This window comes from Xiphophorus hellerii, chromosome 2, assembly GCF_003331165.1.
Source record: "Xiphophorus hellerii strain 12219 chromosome 2, Xiphophorus_hellerii-4.1, whole genome shotgun sequence".
Taxonomy (NCBI): Eukaryota; Metazoa; Chordata; class Actinopteri; order Cyprinodontiformes; family Poeciliidae; genus Xiphophorus; species Xiphophorus hellerii.
In genome coordinates, this window is record NC_045673.1 from 18,817,812 (window position 1) to 18,837,157 (window position 19,346).

Below are 19,346 nucleotides of genomic sequence, written 5' to 3' on the forward strand. Positions count from 1 at the left end.
ACCCCAGGCTAAGGAGTGACTTTGAAAGGAATGGTGTGAAATGTTTCTAATGTGCACGTCGTGCACATGAATGAGTTTGTCAGTGTGACCACTCGAGTAAGAAACAATGTCTTTATTTGCTTTTCTGTGATTCACTTGAGCAGGTATTAACCAATTTCTACCAAGCCACATAAACATATCAAAGGAAGTTCCAGTCATTAAACTGGAACATTTCAACAAAGAAACATAACGTTTAAAACAAAACCTTGAAGTGACTTTTGCTTCCAACTCCTCTGTGCTCCAGCAAGATAAAGAAAAGACTCTTTGATACAATAATACATAAAATCAGACCACAAAGAATAATGATAACAGTAATCCAATAATGCAACACTGTACAACCCAGTTGTCTTTCCTCAAATAATAATAAAATGGATAACAATACAATACTATTTATATTTTTAAAACAATATTTGGTGTAAAGGTCTAGATCAGGGGTCCTCAAACCCAGGCCTCGAGGGCTGGTGTCCTGCAACTTTTAGATGTGTCCCTGGGCCAACACATCTGGATGATTATCATCGACACCCACACTCCAGTCTGGCAGGCGGCAGTAAATATGCTTTAAGCTGGTTTGCCAACCTCCAATAAAACGCATAAGAAAAAGAAGAACACCTGGATCAAATGACTAAATTACCACCTCTGAAGTCAAGATCTCCAGAGTTCTGGTAATGACCTGATTATTTAACACAGGTAGGGAGAAGCAAAGGCAAAAATCTTCCTCCTGGTCAAAATACTGTTACTCGAGTCATTTATATAACTTTGACGTACTGAAATTACGGCTAATTTTCTCTTAATAGAAACAGTGAGTTGGAGTTACCCAAACCGTTGATAACGTCACGAACCAGAGTACACTAAATTTCGACGGTTTTTTTGTCCATAAACCGTTTCTGATATCACATTCATATAAAGAAACATGATAAACCGGAGGCTAAGATAGCTAAAACGACAACTAGCAAGAATTAGTAGCTACGACGGAATTTTAGCCACTCACGGTGTTCTTCCAGTTTGTTACCCATCAGTGGCATACCCTCGACTAATGCGCATGCGTACCGCTGCAATATTGCGCGTGGAGCCGTTTTAACGTTAACTGCAACCAACCATTCTGTAATAAATTTTATACAAATAAAGATAATGAAAATTGAATTAATTTTTAATGTATTAGATTAGAAAATTACATATTTAAAACCTTATGCGTGTTTATTTCCAGTTTTAAATTTTTATTTTCAAAATGTACTTTTCATCTGACCATCGTCATCATATCGTGATCATGTCTACGTGTGACATACTTTACCTTGAATGTATATTCTTCAAAAGAATCTTTTAGTTTTTTTTTTTATAATTTCCATTCTCTATCTTGCGAAGACAAATCGAGAGAAATAGTAGTATTTGATGTGACATAAACAACATTATTTAAAACATGACAGTAATTGTTTTTAAAGTTGTATTTGTTCTGTTTGTGAAACATTGACAGGCAGTTTGCATGTGATACAGTATGATATAAAATGCAAAAAGAAATATAGAGTAAATGCGACTTTTAAAAAATATTTTACACAAATATATGTTTTATCTCCTCCGAGCGTCAACATTTTCTCTTTATTGTTCCCATGAAGTCCATAAGAGTTGACTAAGAACTCGAGACATCAGAAGTAAGTTTTCGAAAATTTCCCAAACAAATCTCAAGAATGAAGAGGTTCATTGACCTAGTTCAAAGTTCAGTGAGAGCTTGATAACTGCTGCCACCAAGTGGCTAAATGTAAGATTGCACCTCAGCTACACCCTACCTACATTTTCTCCCGCGTGTTGGGATTTATCAGAGAAAAATAGATAGGAAATTGTATTCACAATCAAGCTTTCCTGTGAAGAAGGGATAGTTTTCTTGTGCTATAATCTTATTTTTAAGTAAGCCTTCCTCTTCCTGTCACCAACAGAAAATACATGGCTAAAGCATATGGGTAAAATACAAGGTAAACATCCATTATGATATTTTAGTTATATGTGGCTGTGGCTGGGGAGAGGGAAGTCTGGGCCTCCCTTCTGAAGCTACTACCCCCGCGACCTGACCCAGGATAAGCGTAAGAAGATGGAGTTATATGTAAATAAGAGATATCTGGATACACTATAGGACAGGGGTGTCAAACTCAATTTCACCAAGGGCCACTTCAGCATATTGGCCACCCTCAACGGGCCACATTGACGGTATAAATCAGGAATGCCCAAGTGCAGTCCTCCAGACTGCAACTTTTAGATGCGTCCCTGCTAAAACATACCCCGGACAAAAAGTTGACTTCCCTCATTAGCAGCAACTCAGTTCTGTAGAGGCCTATGAATGAGTCTATGATCCAGGTGTGTTAGAGAAGGAACGCATCTAAAGTTGCAGAGTGATAGGTCTGGAAAACTAGACTTGGGCAACCCTAGCATAAATGTCTGAAAATACAATGTTAAAAATAAATTAAACAACACCTCATATTGTTAAATAACTGATTTTATGTATTCAAGTTTTAAATATTACATTTGAGTTTGCATGGATGTAAAATTACTGCTCAGTCTAAAAGTCACAATATTTTTAAACTGAGCAGTTTAAAAATATGCTCAGTATTTTTAAACTGCTCAGCTAAACTTCGCTCTTTAGCTTGTTGATGTTTCAGTTTTATTCGCTGGGAAAATTAATAATCAGCTTGAGGTGACTCTGCTGCACTCTAGTGGCGAGAAGCCGTAATGTTGGCTGGTAACAATCGGAAGGCATTATGGGAGATGTAGTTTGCAGTCAATTCGTGCTCAAAACCTATTTTAAGTCAATCAATGGGGCTGTAAAACGGTGGTTGGGGGAGAGGGCCACATAAAATGACGTAGCGGGCCACATGTGGCCCGCGGGCCTTGAGTTTGACACATGTGCTATAGGAAATCAAGATGTACTTAAATATACTCCATGACCTGTTTTAATCAGCAACATTAACACAAAATTTCAAAAGTCGCATTTCTCAGATTGTTTTGCGACACGGATAAAAGATAGGCTTTTCCAAAACTAGAATTAGCCATTTTTACAGAACGTGCTCTTTGTGCATTTCTATAAAGAATATGTACAATGTATTTAGTAATGTATTTACTCAATATACAATGTTTTGAGTACTGTACTAACTTTAAAGAAGACGAGTTCTCCGAAATGCCTGTATGAAAAATGACACATTTGACGTTTTAGGGTTAATTCCACTGATTTTCGGCTCCCCTCCTTTTTGAGTTTAGTTCCAGAGGGCTCGACTGTTATGTCACAGTTGCTCCGCCCATCACAGGAAGTGTCCGTGTTGTTAGCAGTTGCTGTTAGCTGATGGGGGGAAAAAAAAAAAGCCGAGCTGCGACGTGACTAAATCCGAGATTCCCGTGTGGGAAACACAACCTTGCTTTTTGCTGGAGACCTTCCACGACTGTGAGGAAGGTGTAAATAAATCTGAGGTAGCCATAGTAACGCTATGTGTGAGCTGTGAGGGAGAAGCTGTGTCATACAGGGCTTTGTTGTTGTTGTTGTTAGAGTCGAGCTGCTAACTGAAGAAGTTTTGCTCTGCAGATAAGGCATCTCTTAACGCTGAGCTTCGAAGGTAAATGTCATAGATAAGACTGCAGAAACAGATTCTTTAAAAAGCCTTCAGCTGGTTACTTGTGTCATTTCCAGCTCTTAGCATCCCGATGACTCTTCCTCATCCCATGTGGATTACGTCATCAAATCAAACCTTCACTTCTTCCTCAGATTATATCGCGTTATCCTCAGAACTCAAAACAGACTCGGCTTCACTGTTTTCATTTGGTTGGCTGTGAGCACCCATCAGGGGTTTAAAAAAAAATAAAATCTGCAGCTTGACGCGTCTGTGTCGCCTCTTATCCTGCAGAATCCAGCATGCCAAACGAGTCAGACCGCTTAGAGCGCAAAGGAGACAAGGAGTTAAAGGATGTGTCTGAGGAGACTGCGGGGCAGCAGGTCAGGGCCAGCACGCCGAGCCCCCACAGAGAGAACACTCCACAAGGTGAAGAAAACATTATGTACAGTCATATTCAATAACTAAATTGTAATAGAATAGTTAATTTATTTCACTATTTACTAAGTGTTATATGTTAATTTAAAGCCTTTATTTCTGGTCATTTATTTTCTTTTGAATGTACTGTTGGCTTTTATTTTATTTTAATGGAATAGTTTTATCTTTTATACTCTTACTATTTTTCCATTAGTACCATAATTAATTTTTTTAGCCATTAAAATATATTTCAGGGTTTGTATACCTTCATATTTACTTTTATTTGTGTTCAAGTAGTTTTTCAAAGTTATTTATTGTCTATTGTCTAAACTTCAGAAAGAAATATGCCAGTTGATGCCTTTTATTAGTTTTTCAGGGATTCCTTGTTGATAAAGAAGAGAAGAAATATCTTTCCTTCATAACAATCCTGCTCCTATCTATTGTAGATCAACAGATTCAGATGTTTTTGGGGGATTTTAACCTGTTTATTAAAAATGTTTTTTTAGATATTTTTATATGTATTTGTTTACATATTGCTTTGGGTAATATAAAACAGGTCACTGCTAAAGAAACTGGCTGTTTCACAGATTGCTCAATGCAAACATCGGAATGTAAAATTGAGTGGGTTAATGGTGGATGTGTAGTAGAAAAATATAGACAAGAATAGATAATTACAGCATTGTGAAGCTATGCCTATTCAAGAGCTTGGTGGAGAATCACAAGACAATTCAGTGCAACTGTTGCGCTGTACCTCTCTTGAAACAGAGACAACGCCAGAAGCATCTTACCTGGGAGAATGAAAAAAAGGACTCGACTGTTTCTCAGTCATCAATAGTCAAACAAAAGTATATTTCACATTTGACTTGGAAATCTAGGTCACACACTCTGGAGGATGAGTGAAGAAGTGCAGAAAGTTGTTTGAGTTCTTGTATGAAGTTTCAACAGTTAGTGAAGATCTGGTGAGCCAGGTAATCTGCCACTGTGGGTCTACTGTGTTACATGAAGGCTAGTGCAGCTATCTACCTGGAAACTCTGGGGTACTTTATGAGTTCTTCTACTGAAACGCATTTTGCAGATACTAATTTAATGTCCGATCGTGATCTGGCACCTGCCCACGTTGCTGAAAGTACCAGTACCTGCTTCAGTGATGATTTCACTGAGGTTGATTTAGCAACAAATTGATCTAAGCCCCACAGAAAACGTCACTTTTTATATTGAAGTGTAAAAAGTGAATGAATGTGGACCTTCACTTTTTAGTGCTAGCATTATACTAATACTATAAAATTAGATAGTACTCAAATCAAAAGATTACACTTTGGAGTTTATGCAGATACCAGTTTATGCAAAAAATGGATGCATAAAACCTTCTGATATTAACACTATACATTTGTGTGGAAGTTGGATATGGTGCTATCTCTGCACAGGAGTCTACATGCTTTTTTGGTCTTCCACTTAACATTTCTATAATGCAATGAGTCTGTTTTCCTTTTCTTACAGCCAGCCCACCCAGGTTGGTTTCTGTTGAGGAGCTGATGGAGACAGCTAAGGGGGTAACAAACATGGCATTAGCTCATGAAATCATGGTCAACAAAGACTTTCAAGTCAAGCCCACAGAGCTTCCTGAAGGAAGGTATGGGTTAAAAGCTTGACGGTCTTCTAGACGTTTGCCTTTTATTTAGATTTATTTGTGGTGCAGTATGAAGAAAACTATTCTTTGTCCTGGCACAGTTTGGAGCACAGAGTGAAGGAGATTATGCACAAAGTCTTTTGGGATCGCTTGGAAGCTCAGCTGAACGAGGATCCACCGTCATACGAACATGCCATCAAACTTCTGGGAGAGATTAAAGAGGTGAGAATTGATCAGATCAAGGACGCATTATAAAGCTCTTAAACACTTGATTGTTTATTGTCTGTGTTTGTTTATGATATGTTTTTTTATCATCAGTCTGTTCAAAGAGTGTAGTCAGCAACTGACCCGTTTCGGAAAAATTATTTTTGTTTGTTGATCCAGCTTACTCAGGCCAGAACATGTGTTCTACAAAGGTAGCAAATGCTGAAGTAAAAACTTTCAGATAATATGAAAGCATGAACAAAAGTTTTCAAGGCTCCTTTTAAATGGCAACAAGCAAGGGCTACATTACCGCTACATACAGCTATTAACAAATATTAGGTTACACATTGGTGCAAGTCTGGCTTCAAAAAGCTAATTTTGGTCCCAAGCTGCGCTTTAGAAACAGGAATTGAACGATGAGATCAACAAAACTTGGCTTTGTTTGAGTGACAACTACCTCCATACAGGTTCATTGTCAGCTCTCCCTCTTCAGCACATATGGCTTTTATATAACAATGTCAAAATGATTTCTGTTACTGATCTCCTCCTTAGATTTAACGTTCCTTTCTCTTTCCAACCTTCCATCCAGACGCTCCTGTCCTTTTTGCTGCCGGGCCATGGACGCCTGTGCTCCCGCATTGAAGAGGTTCTGGATCTGCCACTAATCCAGCAGCAGGCTGAAAATGGAGCTCTCAATATCGGCCAGCTGTCCCAGTTTGTCGTTGAGATGATGGGTTCTCTGTGCGCCCCCTGCAGAGATGAGGACGTCAAGAAACTGAAGCAGATCACTGAGATTGTTCCTCTGCTGAAGTGAGCCATGCACATACTATAATTGGCTCTGCGTTGGCCAAGCTTCAGTTTATTTTTAGACCCTGTAATTTAATCAGCGTGCAAGTCTGCTTGTTGTGAAGGGATGTTCCCTTGGTTAAAAGGCAACATAGAGATGAACACAAATCATAAATATGCACATGTAGCGAGAGATTATTGAACGCCTTAATTCTGCACTGTGAAATCAGAGTTAGTTGTTTTGTTTTTACAACAGTGTACATGTCCTACCTCCACTTAGGGCTATTTTCTCTGTGCTGGACCTGATGAAGGTGGACATGGCTAACTTTGCACTGAAGAGCATCAAGCCACATCTCATGCAGCTGTCTGTAGAGTATGAGAGGAACAAGTTTCAGGAGTTTCTGGAGAAACAACCAAGTAAGGAATGGTACCTTTACAAAACTCCTTTAGGTCATAGCACATCTATAATTGTGTTACCAAGTCTGGGGCAGTCATTTGGGTGATATTCTGTGTGCTAATTTATTCTTGTGGACTCGTTTGCCTTGTGCAAAGCATGAAGACGAGACCAGATGTGATTTCACCTTGTGTGAGAGGATGAGGGTGTGAAGTCAAATTTCGTTTAACTTATTCTCGTTTAACTTATCCTATTATTATTTGGGAGAACTGAATAATGGATATTTTGCTTAAAGTGCTTTCCTGAGTATTAAATTCTCAAACAATTGACTTGCCACAAGCGAGCCAGAATCAGAATTCCTTTAATTGTCATTGTGCACAAGAAAGCACAACGAAATTTAAAAAATAGCAACTCTCGAGAAAATGAGAGTTGGCTCGAGAGTTGCTTGGAATGAGTTGTTTGGAATGATGCAGCAGCCAGAAAACAGACAGAGGGAGAGAAACTATGCTGTGATACTGGTGACGTTGAGGAAGGATTTAAATTTCTCAATTTTCTTCTGTGCCTTAAATCATACATACAGTATGTGAGACATTGCTTCCTCATTTTGGTTCACCTTCATTCTTTGGTTTTTCGGGTGGTCTGCTTGCTTTTCTGCTATGGGGTAACGGCACCAGAGCCAACTTTAAATCAGCATTATGCCCTCATTTTTAGATAGCCCAGAGTTAGATAGTTTAGGACCTAACCAGAATTTAGATGAGTTCTTGCCGCTTTTCAAATGAAGTGGACTATCCAGGAAACACCATCTGTTTAATTTAAAGCAGCACATACAGCTCTGGTTTGAATGCGCACTTACTTCTTAATTGACCAATCACACGTGAGTTAAACATAAAAACAGCCAATTGTAACATCTCAAGTTCTTATTGAGATTCTCTTTTGCTTTCCTGTTTAGACGCATTAGACTACACAAAGAAGTGGCTTGAGGAGACGGTGAAATCCCTGAGAGAAACAGAGAGTTGTGCCTCTGCCTCCAGTGACCCCCCACTTCACCCACTAAATGTTCATAATCATGCATACATTCGCCTGCTCAGGTGGGACCACGCTTCAGACCCTTTCCCAGAGGTAAATGCTCTGTACTCCCAGTCTTTTCTCACAAGTTTGGTTGAATTTTTATGTTTTTATTCTTTGTTCACCAAGGGAACCCCTTTTTTCTCTCCAGACGGTGCTGATGGACCAAGTTCGGTTCTTAGAGATGCAGCAGGAGGCCGAGTGGTTAGTTCTGCTCTCCTCTGTGCTTCTTATTGTCTACACTACCACAGGAGAGGCCATCTCAGGCCTGCCAGGACTGATGGAGACTCTTAAAAACACTGTCAGTGCCATGCTCACAGAAATGCACACGCCGTGAGTACAAGTACTTACTCTGGAGATTTTCTGATGTGCAATGTTTTCAAGTAAACAATAGGTTTTAATGTCTCAGCATCTATTAAGTCTTTAGGTTGTAATAAGATGAGCTGTTTATAAACTCAACTGTGTCCAAACCAGTTCCAAACTTCGAATTTCTGTGGGATTTAACTTGACCTCTGTAGGATTAGCTTGACTTCATTTTACTTGTTTTGAACTCCACATGTTTATGCACACACATTTTTTCCACAGTTTGTAATGATACATCCATACACTTAAGTGTATTTTATTTAGTTTGTGAGATAGAACAGCACAAAGCAACGAATACTTGTAAAGTGGAAGGAAAGCAGATTGAATCTTTTTAAAATAAAGGCTAAAAAGTGTGACTTTTTATGTATCTACCAACTTTACACTCCAGAGACTCAGTTTTGCCCATTCATCAGGCCAACTTTTTCAGAATAAATACTATTTTGGTTGAAGTTGTTAATGCTTGTCTTGGTATATTTGATTTGGGAATTAATGTATATCCCTACTTTCATAGGGACTGTATTTTTCTGGCACAAACTCCCACATTGAAAACATTTAATTGCCATCTTTTTTTTCATTTTGACACACCTATCTTTTGAAGGTAAACCAAAGCTAATCCAGAGAAAGCTCTGATATGTCTTAACTTCTGTAACTGTGGGAACTGGATTTACATACCTTTACTGTCTGTGGACCGAGCTTGTAATTTAGAGAAGGCGTGTTTTGGTTGTCTTTTGTGTAATTGAGCTTGGAGTCGCCATCTCAGTTGCTCCAGATGGCGGAACTGCAGACAACGAGGTTGAATTGTGTATCTTTTAGATTATCAACTCTGTAGAAAATCAATTACCCAAAAAGTGAAAGTTTTTTTTTTTTATGTTTATTGCTGTGGTCTTTTTGGTGCTTTTTGTGTGTACATGTAAACCATTTTGACCACTACAAAGACATGTGCCAGAAACCAGAACAAAATTGTGAAGGGATTCTGTTTGTATTTCTTTTATATGCACAAAGGAGACAAAAATGTTATTAACAGCAGCAATTACTTTCTGAATGTTTTACAGTGATTATCACCTTTCTGAGAAGCATATAACTTTTTCAGCTGTGATTGGACAAGATTTTAAAGTCTATTTTGGTCCTTTTTCAGGTCATTTAGTATGCAGGAGGCCCTAGCAACCATAGGGGAGAAACTGTGTGTTGAGCTGAGTCACTGTTTAAGCCAGCATGGCTTCACCTCATTCTCAGCTGAGAGTAAGAGTGCTCTTAAGGGGCAGATAACAGCCATCATCCAGCCAGACAACACAGTCCGTAAGCTGATGGGTACGGAGGCGCTCTTGGTTTCATGTCTCTATTAGCTGATTTATGCTGATTGTTTTGCTTTGACCAAAGATCCTTCCTTCTCCCCTACCCAGACTCTCGGATTCAGAGCTACCTACTGGCTGCCCTAGAGTCCAGTCAACATAAGACGCCGCCTCCTCTCCCTGGAGGCCTGGCGCCGGTCAGCAGAGAACTAAAAGAGCTCTCGATCCGCTTCAGTCGCCTGGTCAACTACAACAAGCTGGTCTTTTCTCCATTCTACCAGAAGATCCTACAGAATATACTGACACCAGGTGAGAGCTCCAGCACAGAGACATAAACCCCAAAGATATGGAGGAATAACAGAGTGAAGAGTGGTCTGTGTTTTTTTTTTCCCCTCATTAGCAACGGTTTGGATGTAGAGAAAAAGGTTTAGGAGACTGATCTTTAATCTGGGAGGCAAGCCAGCTCTGCTGAGCGAGCACCTACAACTGACTTGATTAAAACAACAACCATTTCACTTACATGTACTAACGCAGTGTTGTTTCTTTATTGAAATATCAGACCTCATAAGTGTCATGTTTACAGTACCTACTTTTTTTTGCATTAATTTATTAAGCATAGCTGCCAGGGATGGATAACTTAACTCCGTATTGCAGTTGCCATCACCGGAAACAGTATGACATATACATCTGTGCAAAATTATTCACCCCTCTTGCATTGTTACACGTTTAGTCTCATTTTAACCACACACTTGAAAACGGTACATTGGAATTTTCTTTCATAGACAAACACAAATTAGTGCGTATTTGGGAAGTGTAAGTTAAAGGATATGTGGTATTACCATTTTAAGCAAATACTTGAAAATGTAATGCATTAAGACCATTTCTTCGAATGCTTTCTAAATATTCCATCTGTTGGGGTATGTTTGTTGCAGGTAACGCATGTAGAGAATAAAGGTTTTCTGCTGTTTTCTTTGCAAAATAGTTAAAAATCAGACAAACTGCTGTAGAGCACCTGTCCACGTAAATTTTCAATTTGTGTAGTGTCTAACAAGTTTTCTTCCAATATTGCCCTGTATGTAGTTTCATCCATCAGCTGTCTTTGTGGAATAACATCAGCCTAGCATGATGCTTCCACCGCCATGTTTTACAGCATTTTTCATGTAATATTTACCTTACATGCAAATATGAAATGGAAGTTTTTATTGCTTTTTTAACTACCGCTTTCTTCTTTCCACACTTCCATAAAGGCCAGGTTTGTTGTTTGAGAACATTGTATACTGTACATGTATTTAAATGTTAAATTATCAATATCTGAATTACTTCTTTCTACTTTTTTGGATCTCTTTAAGATACGTTAATCAACCTTTACAGATAAATAAATGTAAAAGGAATAGCAGAGACTCAATGGTCCAATAAATAAAGTGTAATCCAGATGATCTTAAAAATTATATTTAAGAACATAAAAATTACACATATGGTCTTGCCTAAAGTTTTTGTGTCTGGGGGCTGGAAGGCTTCCATCAAGATCTCCAAGTACAGAAACTATAATCTTCTCAAAACATAAAAGATGGGAGTGAGTCTATTGCATCCTCAATTTACTCAGAGAACAAGTTTTAATGTTTTTAAATGACAACAAAGGAAAGGATGGATATAAACTCAGTCCAATTCATTGAAGGGAATTGTGGAATTAAGGGCCAATTGTGGTTTTCAGTGGGACTCAGTTTTAGTTCCAATTTAATTGTATTCACTCATTGTTAATTTATTGATATTTTCAGATGTTCAGCATATTTTTTCTGACAGTCTGACAGTTAATGTTTATGTTTGAGTCTAAAATGTATTCATATCCTTTTACCACATTTTTCTGTTTGCTGCTGTCCTCATACATCACACACTGATTATTTTAGCTTAATTGTCATTTGTCTTAAGGTGGAAATTGGACGTTCCAATAAAGCGTTGTTTGCCCTCACATAAACAAGTCTCTCTCTTTTTTAATATCCTTATAAATCCTTCACCTGCCAGTGATATCTGTAATATAATACACCTAAAGATAATTGTTTCTAACACTAACAAAATGAAAATTTTAATAAAGGATAGAGTTACATAATACATTCAAGTTGTTTGCATGCAACGCACGTGTGGGCCGGTAGATGGAGCCAGAGCTCCAATTTAAAATCTTAAAAAAAACTTCCAAAATGCTCTTTTTGCTATTTTTACTTTTAAATTTTAACTACAGTGAAAGGGTATTTTCAGTTTTTATTGCATATGACCTTAAATCAGTTTGCACATAAGCAATAATATAAGAAGAGCCCCTACATGATGCCATAAAATGCATCAAAATGAATGTGAGCCAAATTTGTTTCATAATTCTGCATGTGCACTATCCCATCCTGAACTGGCTCCATTATAAATAGCCTCTTTGATTATCTTTTAAGCAGCAGCTTTGCCAATAACCAGAGAAGTTGGATCTTTTTTATGGCGTATTTTCTTCATTAATGTCCATACTGTTAATGGTTTTGCTGTTATGCCTCCAAAAGAAATTGGATGACCAGAAGGATTGCACTTTTATTTGGGGAAAAAGTGATTGACGAGATTAAGCACTGTATGGATGTACATAATTTCAATAGGCCCATGTTATAAGTCATTGCTACTCATTATTTGTGCACTAATTTGTCGTGGTAATTGTTTTCCCACAATGCCCTTATTGTATTACCCAGAAATTAATCCAGATGTGATTAGGAATTGTTTTAGATTCTGTTTTGCTTAAACTCAGAAGAGCTAACCAAGTTCTAAGTCATGAAGATGATGTAGAATAAACTCTTGAAGTGTGAACCGATCTTAAAAAGTTGTTTAAGATCAACCCAGAAACCAAGGCAATTCCCAGGAGGAAAAAAAATCCTTCTAGGCCCTTGTAATGAAATTAGAACACAAATTAGAACAAGTTATAGTCGTAAGACTTTTCAAGATTAGAAAATGTCAGATTTTCCTCATGAAAATGTCTGGCATTATTATGTGAATGTTTGGGATTTTTCTCATAAATGTTATTTTCTTCTTAATCTGAAATATCTGATATTGATATTCTGTAGATAGAAAATGTGAGCAGAAATAGAGCAAAACAACAAGAACAACAAGAACAGTAATAATAATAATAAAACTGCTCTAACACAGAAACAAAAATTAAAACAAAATTTGAATGCCTTTAATCCAAATATCAATATCATGTTAGATATGCTGTTTTAAAAGCACTCAACTAACTACTGACTATTGATTATTGAGGTATTTTAGTGCATAGCTATATACTTCTGTCTTTATCTATCATTCTATGTGAATTAGATACAAATGGAATATTAAAATATGTGCATTTATTTTTTGTTTCTAAAAGGCCTCAAGTTGTTAGTAGTGGCATAATTTCACTCGAAGCAAGAGTGCCCGCAAAATGATTTAGAAACCCACAATGAATATGACAGCCTGTATGTAAACTTATGACAGAAGTGAGCTCATGGAAGTTCTGAAATGTTTTGACTCGCCGTCAGTGACTCAGGGCACTTTTACTCCTCCTCCTCCCCTCCCCAACATTCCACACATGCGGAGAAGCAACAAGCTACCGAACCAGCAGCAGCAACAAGCTAGCCGCCAGCAGCTAACGCGGTCGGGGGGTACGAGGCGTGTTAACATGCAAAAGTTTAGAAACTCCGATATTCGCCTCGACTAGACACGATATTAACGTTTAGTGAGACCCAAGACGGCCCTCTAAAACATGGACCGTAGTTCGTTTTTGTAAATGCTGTTGTTTTTGCGGGGCTTGGGGCTTCAAATGTGCGAAAAGTCGCTCGGTGTGTCCTCCTCGTCGTTGAACAAGATGGCAGCAACAGCAGCACCGTTACAGAGTTTGGCTGTGGTGCGGGTGTTCGTTGCTAGCCTGCTCTTTGACACTTCGAGTGACGCGATTTTCTGGTCTTACTGAAGGTATGTGGTTCTATCTCTTTAAAAATATAGCCGAATACACTTTCTGTATTATATTTGTTGATGGGAATCGTTGTTTTAAGGTCCGTAGGACTTCGCTCGCAGCTAGCTTGTTTGCTAACTTCAGTTATTTTTTTCATAGACCTTTACCGTTGAAGGTTAACCAGTTTATTCAAAGCAGTTTATTTTAATTCAAGTAAGTGCTAATTTCATGAGTTATATTTGAGCTATTGTTTGGTTGTGGTTGTGTATATTTTTTAAATGTTAAAAATACTTTAAGTAATTGCTAAACAGAAAGTAAAGTGAGCTTCATTTGTTTAGTTAAATGAACTCGAAAGAGGTTCCGCCACACACCATCAGACAGCTATTATTTATGGTTGTGTGACAAAAGCACTTTCAACAGGTGTGTTGGTGGGGGATTGCCCATCCCCCAAACTCGCACGTACTCACGCACACACACAAACGCACACTCCCCTTCTCCTCCCATATGTCAACTGTCACTTAGATTCATCTGTAGTAGCTGTGAGGTGTTGTACACATTTACCAAAAAAACGCCAGCTGAACCTACGGACATGTATGCACACTTCTGTATTTCTGTTTGTTTGCCCTCTGTGAAGCTGGATCTCTATTTCAGGCCAATCCCCTGAGATATCAGGCTACACAGTTTGGCAGGCGGTGTAACAGACAAGACTGTCCCTCAAAAGACTGAGAGCGAGCACAGCATGGATGACATATTTACACCACGCCAGCCCCCATGATGGTTGCTCGTCTGCTGTGGTGGCCGAAATTCTTTCTCAGTTGCATCATTAAGTTATTAACGGTGCTTGCCTAACTTGCAGTTGTGGGTGGTGATTGGGTGTAGTAGTTTCCAACAGTGCATAACTTGATCTTTGCTTACCCATGAAGAGGGGTAATTATATTTGTAGGAGATGTCAGCTGCTGGAATTGTAATTAGAGAGCTTTTGGTGTGCTTATGGAGTTAGTTAAAACTCACTTGCTTTGCTTGTCACAAGAAAAAGAGGTGTGCTCCTTGTAAAGCTGGCTAAGAGGCACACCCCACTGCCTGCCTGTCTGAGCCTGTGTGCACAAGCGTAGCTAGTTTGGTAGTCCGCTGTCTCATTGTTGAGCTGATTTTTTTTTAATATACATTTTTTTTCCTTTAAATTGACCAATTTCAGGAATGTTCATGTGACATTTGATTGAGCCTGAAACAAGAAGTCTTCTGAGTCGTAAGTCCAGGCAGGCACAATCTGTGTCTCTGTTTGGGAACTTTCAGGAAGTGTGGCTGTTGAACTGATTCTCTGCCAGTGTTCAGCTTGTTGACATGGTGTAGTATTTTCATATGGTGTATTTGGCGTTTTAAAAAATTGCACAGATGCACCAGTTTCCTTGCAGAGATGAGTCAGTCACTTGCTCTGATCAGCAGGTCAGATACTGAAGAATCTGACTTTTCTGTTCTTTGAAGGAGTCAAATCAGAGGATCCTTTCCCTTTTCAGAATGTAAATGCAAAAATAAAAAAACAAAATACAGTTTTTTTATGTTTACAAAAAAAGCTTCTACTTCTGGGTTAACATTATTCGAGCCTTTAAACAAGAACAACATAACAAAAAACCCAAAACAGATTCTGCACCATTACAGTCAGAATGACTATGCTGCAGCTACTCAATCGACCCATGCATCATGAGCAAATTACGAGTTGGGGTCCTGCTGAAGATTGCCTAAAAAGTAAATGAACAGTAAGTTACATTAGGAAAGTCTCTTTCGTGGTCTTAGTTCTAACCCAGCTGACATTCCTAAAACAACTACAGCACCATAAAAATAATTCGTTATTTCTTACAGCTTCTCCTTTTGAATCTACACACATTTATATAGAGTATTTGTGCCAAAAAGGATTAATTTTGTAAACATTTGAAATCAATAATAATCTCTGTCTTCTAATTTCTAAAAATGCAGAATTTGTTCAGATACAATTTCTTAAAATTGTCCCACAAACTTTCATTGAACACCTTTAGAGAAGTATGCTATAGTAATGTATCACTAAATGTAATATGAAAGACTTCACTTTATACTATTAGAAATTACCATGAGTTGCTTTCGCTCTGAAATATTTTCCACTGAAAAAAAACGCAAACTTATTTTCACTATTTTGTTCTTGTGAGCTGACTTTAATAGAGATGAATTGATCTGAATTTAGCAGTCAATTCCCGATCTTGGGTATTAAAAAGAAAAGCATTTAAATCGATTTACTTTTCTTTTTTTTTGCATCGCCAGCATTAATGAGCAGTTTAAATGTACTTTATGTGTGCTGCAATTGATTTTGTAAAGGTTAGTTTTATTTTATTTGTCCACCAAGCTCTTCAGTGCATAGTTGTGAAAGTGAATTAATTAGATTTAGAGGCACAGTTTTTTTTTCATTATTTTGTTTTGTTTTATCTTGGTACAATTCACATTTTTGGGATTTATTCCCTGAAATTCCTGACAAGTAGACATTAGATTTTCTTTCTCTAATAGGTTTTGTTTTTTATCCCTAGACATTTCACATGACGACACCGAGAACTCAAACCCATTGTTGTCCATAATGGCATCATCCAACATAATTTGCTCATAACGTTTTTGGAATTTCATAAGAATAAATTTATAGACAAAGTACATTTAAACTAAATGGGGACAATGTGGTTATCCCTCATTGTTCTGTTGAAATAAAAGTAAATTCTTTATCCAAGAACCCACAGAACATTTTTCTTCTTTTTATTATAGCTCCTACACTAAGAGGATCAGTCTATAAGGACAACTGGGAAAATCTGTACTGTAGTGAGGTAAATCTTCGTCGGTACGTCTTTACTTATAAAGCTTTGTGGCCCTAAAAATCTGTCTGAAGAACCAGGTTGTGCTGTTTTTTTTATCTTCTTAAAAACTCAAGTTTATTAGCATGAACACACCAAAAGTTATGGAGAGGGAGTTAAAATTTGACACACGCTTTATTGCACATTCATTTGAGATTTTGAAATGGGGGAGAAATTAGTCTTTCTGTTGTAACAGTGGAAAGTCACCAGGTTGCATCACTTTAGCTGTTGCATTGTTCAGATATTACTTTACTTCTGCGTTTGACAATTTTTGGTCTTTAACACATCAAGTTAAAATTGTTCTCCTGAAAAGGTCATATAGTGACTTTCTCTTCATAGTTTTGTATCTCACCTACATTTTAAAGAGCAACACAAAAGTCTTTTCATATAATCGGTACATTTGTAAAGATACCGCCGAGGTGGAGAACACTCATCCCACTTCATAGTGTATCATTTTTCCCTCTGGGGTGCTGTTTGCTATGTGCCGTTGGTTTGTGTGAAACTGACCCTGCAGTGTGGCGTGCAGGGACTAGCCAAACATGCACTGGGCTTCCCCCATCTCCAATTACAGAAGACTTGTTCCCTTTTCCAGTAAGAGTGACATGAAGACCTTCATTTATTTTTGCTTTGGTGGCTTTTATTATGGCATTTATTTTAAACCTACAATGTATCTCTGAGGATAGTAGGAGAAAAGGTGAAGTTTTGGGTTTCACCACTTCCTTTGTCTGAACACTAATCTCAGGCAAACTGAGTTTTTGTATCGTAAATGCTTTAAAATGTGTAAAAAAAAAAAAAAGTTAATAAATGCATTTTTCTTTTAAGGTATGGCCTCACAAGCCTTGGTCTACCCATCACACCTGCACTCAGCTCAAACAAGTGCCTTAGGAAAGAGCAGCAGTGGTACCAGCAGACACACAGGTGAAGTCCAACGCAGTAATAACACCAGCAAAGCCTTTGAGCATCGACCCCCACCCAAGACATATGTGATTGGAATCAACTACGGTATTGCATTTCCCAACAACGTAATCCCGTCCTCAACTGTTGCTAACTTAGGAAGGCCAAACAAGGGGCAACTGGTTGGGGAAACGGAGCAGTGGACTTTGCAGACTGCAGGGATACAGCAAGCAGGACCGGTTGTGTGCCAGGATCAGCCGACTGTTGACCAAAGTTTTGAGAGAGAAGGTGGAACCTTGGACTGCGAGCTTCCGGCTACAGCTTGTTTAGGAGCAGAGTGGGGGGAGGCCAAAAACAAAAGAGCACAAGTAAGAGGAGGTTATATTGGCCTTCTTGACTCAGGTGTCCCCCAGGTATGTGAGGAGAAGACAGGTGAAGGTGGGGAACAACAGCGGGAGAGTAACCGCATCAGAACCATGCAGATAGTGGAGGACGTACCTTCTCTGCCGTCACTTCCTCTACCTGTGGCCATGTTGCAAACCAGCACTGGGAACAATGCAGACACTGTTCGAGTCGGGGGCAGAGGAACTCTCACCGCTCAACACAGCAGGGTTGATGAGGTGAACGGCCTCGGCGTGGGGGTCAGTGGGACTGAAACCAGCACCAATGGCAGTAATGAGGTTGTGGCAGGTGCCACTGTGAACAGAAATGGATCAGGAGATGGTGACTATCAGTTGGTTCAGCACGAAGTCCTTTACTCGCTGAAGAACGGCTACGAGGTTCTGGAGTTTCTGGGTCGGGGAACCTTTGGTCAGGTGGTGAAGTGCTGGAAGAGGGGGACAAATGAAGTGGTGGCCATTAAAATACTGAAAAATCACCCATCCTATGCACGCCAAGGACAGATCGAGGTGAGAATGTTAAACACTTTGTAATTTTTGACCACAAAATGTTTGTGCTTGACGTGTGCACGTTGTGAACTATAGCATTTTAATCAAATTTGGTTCTCTAATTGGCAGGTGGAGATCTTGGCTCGGTTGAGCAGTGAAAATGCAGAGGAGCACAATGTGGTGCGCGCTCTGGAGTGTTTTCAGCACCGCAGCCACACCTGCTTAGTGTTTGAAATGTTGGAGCAAAACCTCTACGACTTCCTGAAGCAGAACAAGTTCAGCCCACTGCCTCTTAAAATCATCAGGCCTATTCTACAGCAGGTAAAAAGGGCTTCTATTGGAGAACTAAATAGCAGTCAAAGATGCATCAGTCAGGCTTTTACCTGCTGATACAGGTTGATGTTTTTTTTATTGGAGTGTGTCCTGCAGAGGCAGGCTTTGGCTCATTTGGATTTCTTTTTTTTCTCTCAAAAATTCAGTCAAGCTACTTTAGCTGAGCAGGTGTGTTGATGTGCTTACAGACCAAAAAGCACAGAGTTTTAGTTTTGAAGTTTAATTAATAGAGGGAAGAAAGCATTTGGTTTTGGTAAATTTGAGCTGCAATTCAACAGTCAAAAAACTGATCAAGAAAAAAATGGCAAATTTAGGTTTTTAGTTGACTATTTGATGCATTATTTATAAAATCTGGTAATGCACCGATCAGAGGCCTCTGAACTGTGCTTGGCAGATCCAACACTGATCCCCCCCCCCTTCTATTTCATAATAACTAATTACACCCGTGTGCCTAGAAATACATCAACTATACTTTGTTGCATATAGTCTGATGCATGAATAAAGGATGATCTTGTAATAATTTTTTTTTCAGTTTCAAAACTTCTACATCCATTGAAATGCCTGCAGCACCTTTCTTTGTTCTTGGCCTTGAAAGAAAATAATATATTAGAACAGCCTTCAAAAAAAAAAAAAAAAAAATCAGAATCTGCATCAGCCAGATTT

General features: G+C 38.6%; 2 protein-coding genes across 8 annotated transcripts in view; both read left to right on the forward strand.

Annotated features, from left to right (window-relative positions):
• Window positions 1–3,210: 3,210 nt before the first annotated feature.
• tcp11l1 (t-complex 11, testis-specific-like 1) lies at window positions 3,211–11,737 on the forward strand. 3 transcript variants are annotated; one of them, XM_032546719.1, is made up of 10 exons: window positions 3,211–3,483; window positions 3,915–4,049; window positions 5,535–5,667; window positions 5,766–5,886; window positions 6,458–6,678; window positions 6,935–7,071; window positions 7,998–8,167; window positions 8,265–8,446; window positions 9,612–9,784; window positions 9,877–10,100. In XM_032546719.1, exons 2-10 carry the CDS (start codon window positions 3,923–3,925, stop codon window positions 10,098–10,100), a joined length of 1,488 nt encoding a protein of 495 aa, XP_032402610.1. In that variant the 5' UTR covers window positions 3,211–3,483; window positions 3,915–3,922. The 3 variants fall into 3 exon arrangements, with proteins under 3 accessions (XP_032402610.1, XP_032402625.1, XP_032402619.1); XM_032546734.1 differs by having other exon boundaries at window positions 3,211–3,466; XM_032546728.1 differs by having other exon boundaries at window positions 3,214–3,626; window positions 9,877–11,737.
• Window positions 11,738–13,353: 1,616 nt separating this feature from the next.
• The window catches only part of LOC116734744 (homeodomain-interacting protein kinase 3-like), a 30,078-nt gene continuing 24,085 nt past the window's right edge, over window positions 13,354–19,346 (forward strand). For 2 of the 5 annotated variants that reach the window (XM_032586304.1, XM_032586313.1), the window contains exons 1-3: window positions 13,354–13,728; window positions 17,392–18,371; window positions 18,480–18,671. In XM_032586304.1, coding sequence (XP_032442195.1) covers window positions 17,394–18,371; window positions 18,480–18,671 — 1,170 coding nt within the window. In that variant the 5' untranslated portion in view covers window positions 13,354–13,728; window positions 17,392–17,393. Of the gene's footprint in view, window positions 13,729–16,483; window positions 16,557–17,391; window positions 18,372–18,479; window positions 18,672–19,346 lie in introns of all 5 variants that reach the window. The other 3 variants (XM_032586312.1, XM_032586311.1, XM_032586314.1) reach the window with 3 other exon arrangements.

What these genes read in the sequence shown, in the direction of transcription:
- tcp11l1 (XM_032546719.1), top strand. Translation starts at nt 3,923, where the DNA reads ATGCCAAACGAGTCAGACCGCTTAGAGCGCAAAGGAGACAAGGAGTTA. An exon ending in ACAGAGCTTCCTGAAGGAAG is followed by an intron (nt 5,668 to 5,765) that starts GTATGGGTTAAA and finishes GTCCTGGCACAG; the next exon opens with TTTGGAGCACAGAGTGAAGG. An exon ending in CTCACAGAAATGCACACGCC is followed by an intron (nt 8,447 to 9,611) that starts GTGAGTACAAGT and finishes GTCCTTTTTCAG; the next exon opens with GTCATTTAGTATGCAGGAGG.